The following is a 17,581-nucleotide window of genomic DNA, read 5'->3' on the forward strand; positions in this document are numbered from 1 at the left end:
GTGGTCTGTGTCACAAGGTCGAGAACCGTCTCTATGCATCAGCTCATTATCTCGGCTTTCATCACCGAAATATAAGACTCACTTATGCCACTCAGTTTGACTGGATACAGGCGCTAAAGATTTCTCAATAACTCTCATTTATCACCTGTGTTTGCAGCCTAAAGCCTGACCGTATAGGCGGCAGTCAAACCACATAGTTTCAATATGCCCACAATGTACCGTCTTGCCTCTTATTCCTTATTTCTGGCGCTCTACGTTGTCTCCCTTTGCAATTTAAGCGCAACCGCTTTACCTGAAGGCTGTGGTGGGTCTTTGGGCACTGTCAGTATCACTTCAGCACATATTCAGGGACTCAGGTGGACCTGTTCGAGCATCGACCCAAGCTCTGTACCGGGAAGCGGTGACAATCTGCTACTCTCACATTCGACTCAAAGCGATGTGAAGAAATGCGGAGCATATTGCGGTAATCACTTCTTACCCGCCGACGTCATGGCAGCTTTCTGGTACCCGTATAACTCGACGTGCCAGTGTTGGAACATTGGATTATTTAAGGGCAGCTTTACTGCAGCTCGGCATAAAACCTCCAACATCACCCTCGTCGACTTTTACGATAGGCCGCCCAGCCCTGCGGTCAAATTTGGTGTCTTTACCTGCCCAGCTGGTGCGTATAGCGCCAAAATGTCGACTTACGGTTCTTGCGGCCCTTTGATTGTCACCCCTGCCAGTGCTTCTTTGGTTAAAGGCACATCAGCCTTGCTTACTTGTAGGAGCGTCAAGGCAGAGTATGCAATCCAGAATAGTAAAGGGACTTTTGATTGCTACAAGGGACTGTCGAAAGCCAAGTACCAATATCCCTACTCGTCGAAGCTCACTCTATACGACCTTGTTGACTTTCCAGCACCTAAGGCAAAGAAACAGTGAGCCAAATTGACACTTCGATTGAGCTTGAATCAACAAGTGGAAGAGGGAACAGGTTATGGAGGCGCTCTCTACTGAGTATGGATATTAGCTATTATTGACCTGAGATTTTACCCCAGTATGAGCCCCTAGCTACTGAGCTATTTGCTATCTTGCTTGTCACTGTACACTTTGACGAACATCCTCCTCAGCCCATCCATATCACAAAACTCGATGACCTTTGTAACCTTAGACCCATCCTCATTAAAGTCCAAGACCCACGAATGTTCTATAACATCCTCTTCGCCATCCTTGTATTTCATGCCTGTCACAGTCGTTGCCGCAGACTTGCGCGACTCGGTGTCAACAGTCACGTCGGAAATGTCGCTGTAGGTGACTACATATTTCTGGAGGTCGAGCGCCATGGCGGCTTCGTAGTCGGCGTTACTCAAGCCATCTACCGGAGGCGATCCGAATAGCTGAAGAACACCGGCTGGCTTGAAGTATCTTTTGCAAGATTCGGTGACATCGCGGTTGATGATGGCTGGGTCGTTTTGTTCTCCGGCTTCTTTGTAGGCACCTAAGAACTGTCTCGCCGTGTTCTCAATGGCCTCTCTGAGTTCTTGCTGTGATTTCATGCTTGCGGTGATGAATCTTGATGTCACATGCAAGTTTTGATTGCTGTGAGAAGTTTTGATCACAATTACGGCCCTCGTTTGTGTATTTATATGCATTCCTTGCTTACAATCCTCCAAGTCGTAAGCCGTCAGCTGACGCAATCCTTAGGCTATTAAAGTCTAGTAAGTATCTTTATAACCGGTGTATGGTTGCCTGATACTCTCTTGGGTCTTGATTAGTATGGGATTGCTTTGTGACTGCATCGGTTCATGCTGCCTTCCACGCTGCCCAGGCTTTGATTTTGTTGGACAAATACGTCTTTTTCTTGACCCTAAATGCAGAATTTTGATCGCACTAGTTGCCGCTCTGTGTTCTAAAATACAAAGAACGTTAGACAGAAGAGTCTTGTGTTCTGGAAGTACTATAAGCTAAAAATTTATTGAGTTCAGGTTGAGGAAAACGACAAAAGCTTTGTCTGAAATTGGACATGCCAAGCATATAGGGTACATCTATTTATAGACCGCTTTACGAATGTTACATGAAGCGGCGGAAAGATACTCCGAGTCACGGTAGGTAATTTCAAGTGCCGGAAGCGGCCGCTCGTTCAAATAACCTTGCTCTACAGAGTACAAGGCAGACATAAGGATAAAATAACCTCCAAAGAGCCCCATCTAAGCCCTACAAACTCGTCACCCCAGCAGACGCATTCAGAAGGTGGTTACTGTGAAATTGGGTCGCTCCAGGCAGTGCTCACCCAAAGATCAGGGCGGGCTGAGCGCACAAAGTTCACGACCCCACCTCCAGGGGCCAGCGTCTTTACCTCTTCCGTCGTAGATCGCGAGAGGCCCCGGCCCTTCCAAAATTGTCACTTTCTCCCTTCTCAGCTCTCAACATCCCTCATGACTCACGCTGTGTAACGGGAGACGTTTCCCTGGAATGAAGGGCCTGTGCTTGTGTTTATCATATACTAGGCCTTGCACGCCCACTTATCACCACGTGGGGGATCGTCGTCCTGGGTAGCTAAGCTGATCTCACGCCAGAATGTCAGACTTTGGTGAGAAGGTGAAATGGAAGAGGGCGAGGGCGCCCAAGGTGAGATCTGGCTGTAGAACTTGGTGAGTCGACCACTCAGACATTTCTTATTATCTGCTAATTGACGTAGCAAGTCTGTAACCTATTATAACACGTTGAGCTGAGACTTTGCTGACCGTAGTTAGAATCCGACATCTCAAGTGCGATGAACGAAAACCCACGTGTTTCAGATGTGAAAAGGACAAGCGGACGTGCGACGGCTACATCGCCCCTCCAGAAAGCAAACCAAAGACAAAATCTCTCGCCCTTCACAGAAAACAGTATGACCTCATGTCCCGCCGCCTCGCGACAGCCTCAAAGCTTCTCGTCCCAGCAGCTCTCTCACCAGAGACATTCGGCTCAACGATAGAGTTGGACCTCTGCCACCACTTCCGAACATACACAGTATCAGAACTCGCGAGTTCTCTCAACGCGATGAGTTTCTGGCACGCATATGCGTTGCCACTCAGCCAGACTTCAAAACCCGTCAAGGCTGCTATTGGGGCGTTGGGAGGGGCGCACAAGGCGTTCAAGCTTCAGACCCAGACGGATTCGTTAACGCAATCGCTTGCTCAATCTTACGAAATCGCATCTATTCAGCAGTACAACAATGCTATTCGGGTGATGCAAGAGTATATGAACTCGCCTGATAAGGACTTTCAGGTTATTCTAACATGTTGTTTAATATTTATCTGCACAGAGAGTCTTTACGGGCGTTACAAGAACGTCACGCGGCACTTGGAAGCTGCATTTTCACTGCTGAACTCGTGCGATCGATGGGGTCTAGCGAAGTTTATGGAAAACATTGGCCCTTCGTTATGCGGCCTGGCCTCTGATCTATTCTTCTACGTGGGGGACAACCATTCCCCCAAGCTTGTCGCGGAGATTACGGAATGGGCTGATAAGCAGGATCCGATTGATCTAGAAGTACCGGGGGAACCTTTTATTTCTGCACAAGCTGCAGCTGCGGCACTGACACACGTCGAGACGCTTTGCGATGTAGAACTGTACGCCGAATGCCCAGATTGCACAGATGGGAAGCTATGCGGCGATGGTGGGGTTTCATGCGCACAACGAGATAAAGAGTTAGTCTCAGAAGCATTCTACCATCACTGGAGCGCACGATATCAAGCTTTCAGAAAGACATTTGATCCATCCAAGGCCTCAGAGTCAGAGCTGTTTCGGTTCAAAGTACTCGAGTGCGAAGAGACGACATGGCAGGCGACTTTCAAGCTCAACCACATCGACGACGACCTCGAAACAGCGGATTGTATCGAGATACTGAAGAAGGCGGAAGAGGTCATCAAGATGACGCAAAGCGACAAGGGTCAGATCTTTACATTCCAGGCGAATCTGGTCCCACCAATATCCTACGTTATAATATCATGCCAGGACACGAGCGTGCAATGGGAGGCGGTGAGGCTTCTAAGGTGTTTGGGGAGACGGGAGGGCGTTTGGGATAGTAGGAGGATGGCGGATATTTACACGAATATGATTAACGCAAAAGCACAGAAGTTGCTGACGTGGGAGGAAATTCCGGCTGATGTGCCACAGCTGACTGAGCTCCTTGGGTCGCTGAAGATGTGAGGGCGTTATTACAACAGCAATAGACAAGAGTCAAAATAATAGACTTGTACACTACATACCTCCACAACCATGCCAAGTTATCTCGTTCCGCAACTTCAAGCCGACTATTTGGCCGTTGGCAGTATTGGTCAGGCAGTGGAAAAGACGGCTTTACTCCTCCGATTGAAGCCAAAGGAGCGCAGAGACTCAGATCACCAATAGACTAGCACTGCTGTAGCAGGCAGCTGTTACATAATGATGACACAAGGACTGGTAAAGTTAACAAGTATGAAAATTCAAGTCTATCAAATATTACAAATAAATTCCCGCTATCACATGAGAGCAAACAAAGCAGCAGCCCCGACACCAGCCGAGACAAACCAGCTTGGACCAAGCCTGGCTCCAGCTGCATTATCAGCCGCCTCCGCCGTCGCATTTCCTCCAATGATATACTCAGGCTCATAGCTCTTGACAGCAGTGTCATTCGTCTTTCCATCCCAGCAGTACCTATCAAAGCAGGTCTTGCAAGCATCAGGCACAGTCTCATTCGCTTTCCACCAGCTTCTGCTCATAACAGCACACACCACGCAAGTAGGCCACTCCTTGTCAATGGTAGCGTTGCCCTGAGTAGCTCCGTTGAGAGCATTGTGAATGATGTTATCGCGCTCTGTAGTGGTATATGACATGTCGAAGGTGGAGACGTTGCTATGGTATGTATATGGAGCGTTGGGGATGTAGAAGATCAGCGGAGGTGGAACTTCGCCGTCTGAAAGAGTGAAGTTGTTGGCGTCGCAGCCGAAGAGCGTAGGACGCTGGTTCAACTTCTCGTTGATGAAGGTCTCGGCTGATGGGACCGAGGGGAATTGAGTACCGTTGCCAATGGTGGAACCAACACGGTCGTATGTAGCACGGAGAGCAGTACCGTTGGGCCAGTTGTTATCCGTATCAGCAGACGAATCAATGGCAAAAATGATGTCGACGCCACGAACGGGCTGGATCAACGGGTGAAGAGGGATGTTCTGCAGATCCTCTCCACCATCTACGAGAGTCAACTGGCGGTCCTTGGAATTAACGCTCTTGTCGGTAGGGTTCCATCCGAAGAAGGGGTTAGGCGTATAATCAGCGATATCCTCATCATCCTGATCCAAGCCGACCAAGACGCCTTCAATGGCTTTGACAACGATGTCTGGAATGTCGTTCTCTTTGCCGACCTTGGTGATGTTCTGGAGAAGGAACTGGTTGAACAGCGAAGAGGATGTTCCCATAACAAAGCCGATCTGATCAAAGCCGCGAACGCATTCGCCCTTGGAGTTGATTGTTCCGTTGGTGAAATTGGAGGCGAGATACTCGGTAGGTACAAAGCCAAAAGTTGTAGGGTCCCATGTACCAAACTCGTATGGGTTGAACTCGTATACAGTGGCGTTCAAGGAGATGACGCGCTCGCCCGGGGCACGACCATCAGCAACGAGGATGGGGAACGGCGTGTCTGCGTCCTTGAAGTTGGAAGTATCGGCAATGGAAGAGAAAGTGTACGAAGGTCCACCCTCAGGCGCATTGACGAGCTGATACGACAATGCGCGACCCCACCAATCAGTGAGCGTAGTATTCCAACCCTTGTCCTTGTCATCCACGGCATCCTTCATCTCATCCCAGTACTCGGCAGTGTTGAGAAGGCTGATACCCGAGCTCTTGGGACCCTTGAAGATGGAGCGGTCAAAACGCCAGACTTTGTCGCCGGACTGCAAATCTGGGACTGTGGAGAAGTTGTTGGCGAAGATGGAGCCCACGAGCCAGCCACCGCCAGAAAGACCAGCTAGATACGTTGCAGACTGGAGAAGACCGCTGATGGGGCCGGTCTTGTTGTTACGTGAATCAGCAGCTGAGAGGAATCCTGCGCCGTTCATCAAAGCGCGATAACCACCGCCCGATGCGGCGATGGCGATGTTGGGTAGACCAGTCGCATTGTTCTTGTGCTTCTCAACGAAGCTCTCGGCATCAAAGCCAGAAATGTTTGCTCGCGACAAGAAAGTTTTGAGGTCATCGATGGTGTTGTTTCTGCGTTTTCGAACCCATGATTCTTCTTCACTGGATAGTTCATCGGCAAGACGAACTTTTGGGCGCGTTGAAGGGCAGTCGACTACTTTCGGGGCATATCCACCACTCGGAGAATTTGGTAGGGCTCGGATCTCGACTGAATTGACCCTAGGGATCAAAGCCGTGTCTTCCGGAGCAGCGATTGCTGCGCTGAGCCAGAGCGAGAGGGCCACGAAGCCAAGCATTCTGACTAGAAAAAATGGCTGTATAAGAATAAAAGATGAATCGAAAGATGATGGGAAGATAACAAAAAGTCACCAAGGGCGAGTGCCAGATAAATAAGTTGAGTTAAGCCCTTCGATCAAGGGGCGCAATTTACGGAGTAGCCAACGGGTATGATCTCACTGGGTCTAAGCACATGCTAGAGTTTTATGGTAATTAGTGCTTTGACTGGTTGCAGGGACTGACGCGTCTTGAGTGGCTAGTTCGTTCCGTGGACAGCGAGACAAAAAAGGTTGAGATCCACAGACGGCTTCTTCGGCCGAGAGAGTTTCGGTGTTTTTTGGAACCCGGTTGTGGAGGCTGTGTCTCAGCTCGGAACATTCGGCACGAGCTAAGCCACAGAGGGATATGACGTTGCGATGCCAGTGAATGCAGAGGAAGCCAATGGCCAGGGCTGATGAGAGGGTTTAATACCAATGGCCACAGGGCTGATGGGTTCAGGGAACAGGCCAGGGGATGTAGTTTACTGCTGAACAGGGCCGAGTGATGGGAGTAGGGGACTTGTTCACTTGGAGATGTGCTCCTAACGAGTGATGATCTGTTGAACGAGAATGGGACTTTGGTATCCCCGCATGAGAGTGGAGAGGGCATTCCAAGTGCGGAAATAAACGATGTCAGTGAATACGCGGAAAACAACTTGATAGGCCACCTCGCTCCGACATTGACAACGGTACTGTGTACGATGACAGTGGATCATGCCCAATTCAGCTGATCTTACCCTACAAGCAAGGAAATTGCCATTTGTAACAAGCCCGCTAACGTTGGACATGAATAGGACTGACATGACATTGCAACAGCTGATGAGTTCAATTAAGCAGAATAAAGAACTAAATACGGGAGCACAAAATTAGAATAACTAGAGACAAAGACAAAAGGAAGTTTCCGGTTGCGGCCGGTTCCGGTGAGCAAGCTTGATCTCCACTCTCTTCTGGCGCCACTACAACTTCATGTCGACTCGTTATTTTTTCGTTGGGTTGTCTTCCCTTAGTCTATCCTCCATGAATCCAAACACGTAATCGCATAACCAAGCACCATCTCATTCATGGTAGCTTTAGAGTGTCTTGACAGAACCCTTCTTGCTGCTCAGAAAGTCTCGAAGCGCAAACTTACTGCTTGCAGTCTTCGCGGGAACAGGCTTAGGAGCTTTGGCAGGAGTATCAACGAGGATAGGGAAAAACCTGTGCACAGCTTGCCTGGCGTCGTGAAGGCAAACAGGACCAATCTTCTGAATGACGTTCTTGATGAAGTCAAAGATGTTGTCAGCGGGAGGAAGCTCAGCGTCAAGAGGGATGACTTTCAGAACTTGGAGCTTCTCTCGGGGAAGGGCAGAGAGGGCTTGGTAAGCGGCGTCTGCCATGATGGCGCGCTGGACGAGAACGCGAGTAGCTTCAATGTCGCCGGCTGAGGGGGCAGGACCCTTGTACTTGGTGAGAAGCTTGGGCGTGTTCACATCAACGGCGGTGGTTCCAGCTTGGCAAACAATTTGCTCAACAGCGGAAACAGCACTGCGGAGGGCAGGACCAAGAGAGGAAAAGACATCTTCTCGACCTGCTAGAGGAAGAGTAGGTTCAAAGAGACCCTTGACAAAACCGTTGGTAGCATTGCTGACGTGGAACTGTCGAATACCAAGGTTGCGGCGCTTCGGAGCCTTGGAGGAAGTGACATTCCCAACAGCCTCATCTTCCTGATGGTACTCAATAATGCATCGAGCAGCCTCAGCAAGGTACGGGGCAAGAAGTTCAGAAAGCTGCTCGACCTGTGGCGCATTGGCAGTCCAGTTATCTTTCATCGCTGCGATGATCTCATCAAGCTCGGTGGACTGCTCGATGGCGAAAACAGCCTGGAGAGATGCCTCAGCGAGGAGGGCACGTTCAGAGACACCGGAGAGCTTGGTTGCTTTGCCGCTGGAGATGGTCTCTGCGCCGACGACGTGGCTGACGAGAGAGCCAGCGGCGACACTGACGAATTGGCCGACATCGTCGATCAGTGAGGACTCGATGTCGAGGGTCTTGGTGTCTATTTGGGACACCGTCTTGAGGGTGTCGTAGAAGGGGTCGACATCATCGGAGACAGAAGTATCCGGCGTATTGTCAATCTTGATCTCAACGTAGTCGGGTTCGGGAACAGGTTCAGTTGCTGGGGCAGGTATCTCGAGCTTAGGTTCCTCAACTGCGGGCTCGACACAAATGGGAACAGGAGCATCAGGCTGCGTAACCTCGGGTTCAGGCTCAGCTTGAGCGACAGGGGCCTCGTGAGCGCTGCAATTGGTGCAAACAGTGACGGGGACGGGGACGCAGTCTTCTACAGATGCCAATTCGTTAGCAAATGAAGACAAAGTAATCTGGCCTAACATACCTTGAACATGAGCACTCAAAGTGAAAGGTTGCCCAACCTGGATAAAAGCAATATCTCGCGAGCGCCTCTCCGAGCCCTCAGTCCAGTCTGCGGAGAAAACAACACGCTGGCCATTTCGAGGCTGAATGTCACGTCCACGATATCCAATGTAGCACTTGACCTGCGTAGCCGCGCCAAGCTGATACTCCGAATCGTACACGGCTTCACTCCCTGCGACGACGAGGTCGGGGCTGACGAGGAGTCCGGTGCTGATCTTCCAGATGGAGTAGCCAGTCAATTTGTTGGCGAAACGCGCTTCGATCTTGACGATCGCTGGGGATAGTGAGTTTTAGTAGTTTGATGCAAGAGGATTACTTACAGCGAGACATTCCCGCGTCGGGAGAGATGGTAGTGTCAGGAAGAGTGAGTCCAGTCTTCTCAACGATGGGGCCCTGGAAGCCAGTGGAGGAGAAGTCAGTGGCAGAGAAACCGGTGGAGTTAAACTCGGATGAGGTAACTGCGACGTCAGCCTCTGGCTGGTCGAGAGTCCATGCAGCTGGACGGCTGGATGCGTTGAAGGTAGAGCACATAGTAGAAGCTGTGATAAGATATGAATACTAAGTGATGAGGCTGGTAAGAGATGTGATGAGTGAAAGTGAGTGATGCAGAAAGGTTGAGAGGGAAACAGTTGAGATCTTATACCTCAGATCTCGGCCCGTGGGGACTTTCTTCTATCTCTCGGAATGAACATTAGTCCATTTCATAGAAACCTGTTCTTCACAAGTTCGTTTCTCTCAAACTTGCTTTCCCATTCTCAGTATTCATTTCCGAGGTTTCTTCTTCAGCAGCGCCGAATCCAATCAATTATCCATAAAGAGTAGTTCATGAGATCTAGATGCAAATATTTGGTCTTCAGGGTGGTGGAGAATGTTTCAGCCTGCGACTCGATATTCATGCAGGCTGTGTCACAACACGAGGCTATGTGATATTGAGTGAGCATGCAGGCGGCTATCGGAAACCTGCAGATGCGGGCGCCTACTAAACTTTTGTTACTGAAATCCTTGGACTTCTTTGGTATGCAAGATCCATGTTGATGCCACAATTCGGGGGAGCTGAATGCGCCAAAAAGGGATGAGGTTCCCGTTGCCACATACCTAATCTCCTGTAATTGTCCATGGGGCCTTAAGTTCAATAACCCACTAGTTAAGGCCACAAGGCTTTGCCATCACATGTGCTATTTCGAGTAACTCCTGTCGATAGTATGTTTAATTCCGGCAGAGCTCTGGTGTCGCTGAACAAGGAAGGGTTGTTTGTGCCTTTAAGTTGGAATGTACTACCAGCAGGATTCTGTAATCACCAAGTATTATATATCTATGATAGTAGTTACAATATATATTAAACATTCCAAGTGATGAAGAAAGCCATGTATGTATTCTAAGAGCGTCAGACATATATTTATACAGTCATTATAACTTGTGAATATTCAACTCAACGAAATATATCCTTCCATGCAACGTAAACGCAGATTCACTGCACCAAGGTTAAAGCCCATTGTCTTGGTGTGGGTATCCTGTTACACCAGTTGGCCTAAGTATTGAACTCTAAGACTACGTGACCTGATCATTCTGGTGGCAGTCTTCACATGAGCATAATGATGTTACAATCGCCTTCCCCATCATTGCTGCATGTCTCATCGCAGCCAGCCTTATTCAGGAGCTGTTCCAGATATCCCAGACGCGCGGACATGACTGAGCCTATGTCTTTGCAGGAAACATTGTCTCAAACTCGCACAAATCGGGCACGACTTGGTTTAAAAGAACTAACGAAGGCTACTTTACAGCCAGCCACGACCATCCATTCGCGATAACTAAAATCGTTATCGAGCAAGCCTCATCACACTAATTGTAGAGCCCCTGCATATGCGTCATGTGAATAGCCCTCGTGGCTGCATGAGATGTGTGATATTGTAATTAATGTTAAGAGTTCAACTGCCCAGCCCTCGGGGAGCAAAAAAACAGCAAACCTTAATATACGAGGTCAAAATAAATTCATCAAAGGCTATCCTAATATTAGGCTATATTACCCAAGTCTTTTTGTCATTTGGGATCAAGGGTCCTGTGTTTTCTTTCCTCCCCTAACCAGCCAATTCGTGCACGGTGCGGCTTCAGAAGGATTAGGGCTGGCCGAGACATGCATGGGCCTAGACCACTACTGTAGTTCAATAGCGCCCCGATTTGATTGCGTGTGGCGAGCTGTACAGCTCAGCTAGCCTCGTTATTCCAGAAGGGTACATGGCAGTTAAAAACGGCAGAGTCAAGGCAGGATATGGTACGATCAGAAGCCTATCAGAGATGATCAAGTCGCGACCACAACCCATACTTGACAGCCTTGATTGATGGGTGAATGCACGAAGCACGGATCTTGAGATTGTATGTGGGTGTTCACTAGCGTTTATTGATCGCCAATAGCTCGGGATTCAAAGACACTATTGATCAGTGCTCTGCTGAATCAGTGGCGATGACAATTGATGATGAATCTAGAGCTTCTTTTCAGCTGCGCCCACGATAAATAGTGTTGCCATGAGAGGTAGAGCTAGCTCTTCATCATCGGCAATTTAAGTATTTAAACTACTGAATCTTCCACGTATTCCAAGCCTCTCATCACTCCTCAATCATCATCTAATCATTACCTCTTATATCCAAAAACATCAAACCAACGCTCATAATCATGTCTATCCCTACCAAAGGAGATCAACTCTCTGTGCCCGCCTACACTGCGGAGGCCGAGCAGAACGCAGTTGAGATCTCATGGTCTCAGATGTTCCGCACCCGTAGCGCTCGTTACTACGTCGTCAACGCCCAGAACCAATCCAAGGGCAATGCCAATGTGTTGTTGTACATCCAAGACCGCTTCTACAAGGACTCCAACAGCAACGAGTACATTGGAAAGCTTCCTGGTGCTCGACAGGAGGGTAGTAAGTGCCTCAATACAACTCAGTTGATCAACCACTGACATCTGCATTAGACAACTGGATTGTGAGCATCAGTGATCATTTCCAGTATGGTCAGAAGAACAAGAATGGCGATGGCCGCTGGGTTGCTCTTCATGACAAGGACAACAAGCCTTACCAGGTATGTATACCATTGGGAGTCTTTACATAACTTCTGCTGACTTTTGAAGCACCGGTTTATGATTGTCACTATTCAGGGCAAGCTTTCAGAGGCTGCCAAGAACTTGGCCAAGTCTTTTGGTGCTGGAGAGATTGCTGAGCAGGTCTCGAAGATCGGTGGTGGCTACATCGGTGACTACCTTCACACCTTCTAATCTCCTGGTGTTACAAGGCATCAAGCCTTTCGATCGCGATATACCCGAGTGGCTCTTATATAGCTCAGTTGTGTCAATCCAAGTCCATGCTTGATTATCTTTAAACAATATGCAGTTCCGTTCATGCCCGTGACCTCGATCATCAAGTGCATGATCTCTTGCCAGCCCAGGTGCCCAAAATGGATTCGAATCCTCGCGTTCCCGGTTCGTAAGGCAAAGCGGGTTGTTGACTAAGTTGTTTGCAAAGCCTACTGGTGTTTGTCACCTGCGTATGAAACAACACGCTTTTGGAGTATATAGCGCACTCGGCTTGACCTCGACTCATCAACGAACGCACTTCCACCAGATCATTGTCTCCCCATATGGACTGACCTGATCTTCACCAAATGCTTCATTATTAATCCCAGCAGAGCACGCCGTGTAGCTTGTCAAGAACACACGAATATTTTCGGCAACAGTTAACAAGCGTCAATTGGCCATACGAGCTACTAATCACGCACGTATTGTAACATCAGTGCTGAACCTTAAACTTTGAAGCGGGTTTCTAGAGGGCGCGCGAAACGCGTGATGTGAGTCATCACCTGTGGTGTCTCCAAGTCAAAATAACACTCTTACAAACTTCGGTGGGACAGGAATCCCTCTTTGCTTGACCAATAACATAACGACACTGCCGAAAACCCTACTCCAGAGTAAACTTTGATGGAAATAAAAACTTCAGAGCTCTCGAGTCACTACACGCCTGGTATATTTAACACCTCCCGTTCTCCTACTGTCTATACACAAACATACCGATCTTGTACTTGAGCCACCTCATCAAGAGCTCAAGACCATTATGGAGACTCCCTACTCAACCTTAGATGATACCAATGAAAGCCCACAGCATGACATGATTCAAGTTTCGTGCTACTCATATTCTTCATTTACGGAATCCCCATATCTTGTCATGTCTTCTATGATAGACTCGGACCAATATCGGGAGGAATGTTTCAGCTATGATTCCAGGTATCTCACGACGACTTCGCCCCCATGGAACTCGTTATCAGAAGAGAGGCAAGACTTGATCAAAAAGGAGCTCCAGTACATGTTCTTCGAGGAAATAGCTTTACATCTACGCTCTGGAGATGAATACGCCGTGGGATGGTATGCGACTTCGGATCTTCCAGTCGCCAGATATCGCCACCCGGCACAGGTCGATATTGATCGAGAAGAAGCATTCCAATTCTTGAATAAGGAGATTGCGGTCTATATTGATACGGCTACTGTTCAGGACATGGACTTGGGTTATCTGGGTCGATACTTATACCGTGCGTGGCTGCACTTGCACAACGGACGTCCGCCATTCCAACGTGGAGGCTTTCTTGCAAAGCCGCTTCGAATTTCCAAGAAGCACACTGGATCGCTAGATGAGCTATCTTCATTTCACGGGGACCTGACACGTACACTCTCTATACATCTTGATGATCACGTGCAATTCGAACAAGGCAGAGATCACTCGACGATTACTCCACAGCGAGTCAACCCATCAGTTCAATCTCTCAAGGATCATGGCTATCTAATGGGACCGCTCTTCCGTGCAATCTATATAGTCGTGGACAACCAGAGTCTAGCTGGTTACACCAGAACCCTTCATGTTCCAGAACGGGAGAACGGAGATTGGATGGCACTTCGCAGCCAGTTTCGCGCCAACCAGGTCTCAGGCCATACTGTTCTATTGGTCAAAACAGGCGACGATTCCCACCTTGCCTCTCCGATTAGCTTCTTGCCCCTCTTTGACGCTGGTCTGGCGCTCAATGTCAACCGTGAAGATTACCAGGATGAGGAAGAACCTGAGGTCGTACGGGTCAAGATAGATGATGCCATTTCGTTTATCTGGGATCTTACTACAAAGGAGATGGATTGCAACAAGAATAATCTTGACTTGGCTGAGAGTCTGAGACAAGAACAGGATATGCACTGCCAGGCTTGGGTCAGCAAGGTTATAGAAAAAGCCCAAGAGGTCGGGATTGACACCAATGGCTATTCTTGGCAAGCTATCCGGCGTGCTTTGGCAAGGCCTAACAATGAAGCGTTTGATGTAGATCAGGTTGATCCATATTGGGAGACGATGATCTGGTGGAAATGTATAGGTTGACGGATCTAGTGAGCTACTCGCCAAGCACCAAATACGGAACCAGCTTTTAAGAGACACAAACTATTTGCGCTAACGTATTTTGACATCTTGACAGAGACTAGATTAATTGAACCAAATTTAGGCTATTCCAGTACGTCTAGTGGAATCTACGACTAGATGTCCATCTCTTAGGGTGATCGGTTGCTGGTCGCCTGATGGTCACAACTTGGTGATACCGTAGATGCACCAAATTCAGCCGAGGCTAAATTTGTCGCCGCAATTTACCCATGGCAATAGTAGCTCCCGTTTGGGTAGGCAAGTGGTTACAATAAGCCTATATATGCCTTCTACTATTTAAACATGTCAATTCATAGTCCCTATTACTTGTCTGCAATTCATTATAGCACTTCAACAAATCCCATCTAGCGTTAAAACCTCTAGATCTTCACCATGATTTTCACCTCCAGATATGAGATTCCCATCCCTGAGGTAGACCTCCTCACTTACATATTCGGTATGCACCTGGTCCCTGAACCTCAGATATACAGATTGCTCACCCTGTGAAGATTTATGGTCGGAGGAGTCACAACAAGCTTCGTCAGACAAGCCTGTATATGTCGAAGCTCATGACCCGACTAAACAACTGAATAAAGCACAGCTTAAGCATATCGTTGAATCCCTAGCTGCTGGTTTGCGACACACGTTCAAGATACGGGACGGCGATGTTGTCTTGGGGTTCTGTGAGAATTCTGTCAGTACCCTCGCTCCTCACGCCTTTCCCTTGGCTAATCATTGCAGATCCTCTACCCAGCAATTATTCTTGCTTCAATTGCCGCCGGGGGCGTCTTCACCGGAGCCAATCCGACATACACCTACTCTGGTAAGTCGTGCAGTCACTCGATCATAGGGGTCTTTGGTAATTTTACACTGGCTAAGAATTACAGAACTGGTCAATCAGCTCAAAGTCTCGGGTGCCAAATGCATTGTCACCGACGGCCCCCGACTCGACATGGTCAAGAAAGCCGCAAAGGCTGCAGGCTTACCACTCGGTTCCTTAGTCCTCATCGACTCTAAGGACGGCAGCTCAGTCGGTGGCGTGTCATCCTTCCAAAGCTTGTTAGGCTGCGGAACGTACTCTTGGGAGAGGATTTCAGACCCTAAAGTCCTTGCTGATAAGTACGATGCCAGCGAAGCTTCTTCTAGTCCACAAATACTGACATATCTACCAGACCAGCCGTCCTCAACTTCAGCAGTGGCACGACCGGCCTCCCGAAAGCGTGCGAGATCACCCATCGCAACTTGGTCGCCAACGCAGAGCAGAACCTACATCTTGACCGTGTGGCGAGGAAGCGAAAGAATGACCCGACCTTTGCAGCCAACGATGTCCACTGCGCCTTTCTCCCATTTTACCATGCCAGTAGGTCATCCCCATCGCGTAACGCTCGTGATACAAGCTAAAATGCGATCTTAGTGGGCCTGATCACCTTCTGCATCTTGAACGTAAAGCGATGCTGCACAACTGTCGTAATGCCCAAGTTTGATCTGAAGTTATTCCTCAGCACGATCCAGAAGTTCAAAGTAACATACCTAATCTTCGCACCCCCGGTGGTATCCATGCTCGTCAAGAGTCCTCTTGTTTCTCAGTACGATCTCTCTAGTGTCAAGTTCCTTGTGTGTGGAGCAGCACCACTGCAAGCCGATGTCGAGAAGCGACTCGAGGCACTCTTCAGCAAAACTGGCGCTCGCAGCCGTCAGGGATGGGGTATGAGTGAGGCTACCATGTCGATTTCGATCTTTGGACCTGATGAGTTTGATCCCTCTCATGGAAGCGTTGGATACCTGGTGGCCAATATGCAGCTCCAGATTATCGATGAGAACGGCAAGGCTGTTGGATATGATGAGGAGGGTGAGGCTATACTTGCCGGACCCAATGTCTTCAAGGGTTACTACAAGAACCCTGCTGCCACCAAGGAAACTTTCACTGACGATGGCTGGCTCAAGACTGGGGACATTGTCAAGGTTGATAAGACTGGGCTGATTACCATCGTTGATCGCAAAAAGGTTTGTGTCCGCAGGAACTTGCACACGACACGCGCTGACAGTGAATACCAGGAACTCATCAAAGTCAAGGGATTCCAAGTCGCACCATCTGAACTAGAAGGTCATCTTTTAGAGCACGACGGTGTCCAAGACTGTGCAGTCATTCGAGTTCTACGGTATGCAAACACCCTCCCTCCGACGAAAGTCCACTAACAGAGGAACAGAGATGGGCATGAACACCCTCAGGCTCACATCGTGCGAAAGAAGCCAGACGCGACAGCCGAGTCCATCCTGTCATTCATGGACAAGCGCCTATCGCCCATCAAACGAATCACGGGCGGCATTGTATTCACCGACGCCATTCCAAAATCCCCGTCTGGCAAGATTCTTCGACGATTGATCAAGGATGGCTTTGCTAGCAAGGACCCTAGTCCTCGTCTATGATCAATTCGCGGGGGGAACTTGTCCTGATTAGGAGATTTTCGGTGGAAATTTCACCCTCGGCAGAAATTTTGAGCCGGCGGGGAATGGTTGATTGGTCTGGTGACACTAACTGCAGGTCGCCAAGATTGAGTGTTGTACTGATTAGCAATTTGACGCGTTTGTTTTTCCGAGACAGTCCGAGGATTCCGGCGGTGAAGTTTATTCTCAAACTAGCGATATCTACCAGGTCTTACTGGTCATTGTGTCGGCGACAGAAGCATGTCGTGTCATTATGGGCATAGTCTGACTTAGTTAGGAGTCCGAGTTACTGCGGGAATAGACTTTGAGCCTGTTGAACTTCCCCAGATTGACCCCGCGAAATGCTACCCCACGTTTAAACTCTCCGGCCAGCCGGTTCCTCTTCTCTGCATTGCCTACCTACCCAGTTGAACTTTCATCGTCACATCATCACCAATTGTAACCTAATCATGCAGGAATCAGAAACCCCCAAATCAGCGCCTTCACGAAGACGAGCATCCAAAGCTTGTATGAACTGTCGCGTCAGGAAAGTCCGCTGCGATGTTGTCCGAAACCCTGAAAGGTGTACTAATTGTGCGCTTGATGATGCCGAATGCACTGTCGTAGCCCGGAGGGCCAAATAGTAAGTTTATTCCGTAATGGTACGGTCGAATGTTGACAGGAAAAGCCGCAAGAGGTCACTAGTCATACCTGAGAAACCGAAACCCATGGTATTCAGGAATAGCTTCCAGCAGCAACAAGAGCCTAAAGCCGCTGCGGTCGCGGACCTTATCTCTCCGCAAAACTTGGATCAGTCTTCTTTGCTCTTTGAGAGTCCGTCTGATCATAACCCTAAGAGCCCAT

The 17,581-nt window shown here is 48.9% G+C and overlaps 7 protein-coding genes across 7 annotated transcripts; 4 read left to right on the forward strand and 3 right to left on the reverse strand.

Moving 5' to 3' along the window:
• Window positions 1-1,058: 1,058 nt before the first annotated feature.
• On the reverse strand, window positions 1,059-1,535 carry J7337_013754 (uncharacterized protein; the record flags this gene model as incomplete). Its single annotated transcript, XM_044831230.1, has 1 exon — window positions 1,059-1,535. One exon carries the CDS (start codon window positions 1,533-1,535, stop codon window positions 1,059-1,061), a length of 477 nt encoding a protein of 158 aa, XP_044674505.1.
• A 1,342-nt stretch (window positions 1,536-2,877) lies between these two features.
• Window positions 2,878-4,173, forward strand: J7337_013755 (uncharacterized protein; the record flags this gene model as incomplete). Its single annotated transcript, XM_044831231.1, has 1 exon — window positions 2,878-4,173. The coding sequence occupies one exon, from the start codon at window positions 2,878-2,880 to the stop codon at window positions 4,171-4,173; it is 1,296 nt and encodes a 431-aa protein (XP_044674506.1).
• Window positions 4,174-4,484: 311 nt separating this feature from the next.
• Window positions 4,485-6,431, reverse strand: J7337_013756 (uncharacterized protein; the record flags this gene model as incomplete). Its single annotated transcript, XM_044831232.1, has 1 exon — window positions 4,485-6,431. One exon carries the CDS (start codon window positions 6,429-6,431, stop codon window positions 4,485-4,487), a length of 1,947 nt encoding a protein of 648 aa, XP_044674507.1.
• Window positions 6,432-7,519: 1,088 nt separating this feature from the next.
• J7337_013757 (uncharacterized protein) lies at window positions 7,520-9,392 on the reverse strand (the record flags this gene model as incomplete). The annotated part of the gene is made up of 2 exons (XM_044831233.1): window positions 7,520-9,135; window positions 9,182-9,392. The coding sequence occupies 2 exons, from the start codon at window positions 9,390-9,392 to the stop codon at window positions 7,520-7,522; spliced, it is 1,827 nt and encodes a 608-aa protein (XP_044674508.1).
• Window positions 9,393-11,529: 2,137 nt separating this feature from the next.
• J7337_013758 (uncharacterized protein) lies at window positions 11,530-12,126 on the forward strand (the record flags this gene model as incomplete). Its single annotated transcript, XM_044831234.1, has 3 exons — window positions 11,530-11,776; window positions 11,827-11,933; window positions 11,983-12,126. 3 exons carry the CDS (start codon window positions 11,530-11,532, stop codon window positions 12,124-12,126), a joined length of 498 nt encoding a protein of 165 aa, XP_044674509.1.
• Window positions 12,127-13,069: 943 nt separating this feature from the next.
• Window positions 13,070-14,204, forward strand: J7337_013759 (uncharacterized protein; the record flags this gene model as incomplete). The annotated part of the gene is given in 2 exon segments (XM_044831235.1): window positions 13,070-14,092; window positions 14,109-14,204. The coding sequence occupies 2 exon segments, from the start codon at window positions 13,070-13,072 to the stop codon at window positions 14,202-14,204; spliced, it is 1,119 nt and encodes a 372-aa protein (XP_044674510.1).
• Window positions 14,205-14,686: 482 nt separating this feature from the next.
• Window positions 14,687-16,720, forward strand: J7337_013760 (uncharacterized protein; the record flags this gene model as incomplete). The annotated part of the gene is made up of 7 exons (XM_044831236.1): window positions 14,687-14,750; window positions 14,785-14,987; window positions 15,035-15,116; window positions 15,181-15,412; window positions 15,466-15,653; window positions 15,708-16,452; window positions 16,501-16,720. 7 exons carry the CDS (start codon window positions 14,687-14,689, stop codon window positions 16,718-16,720), a joined length of 1,734 nt encoding a protein of 577 aa, XP_044674511.1.
• Window positions 16,721-17,581: the final 861 nt, after the last annotated feature.

Source organism: Fusarium musae, chromosome 11 (assembly GCF_019915245.1).
Source record: "Fusarium musae strain F31 chromosome 11, whole genome shotgun sequence".
NCBI lineage: Eukaryota > Fungi > Ascomycota > Sordariomycetes > Hypocreales > Nectriaceae > Fusarium > Fusarium musae.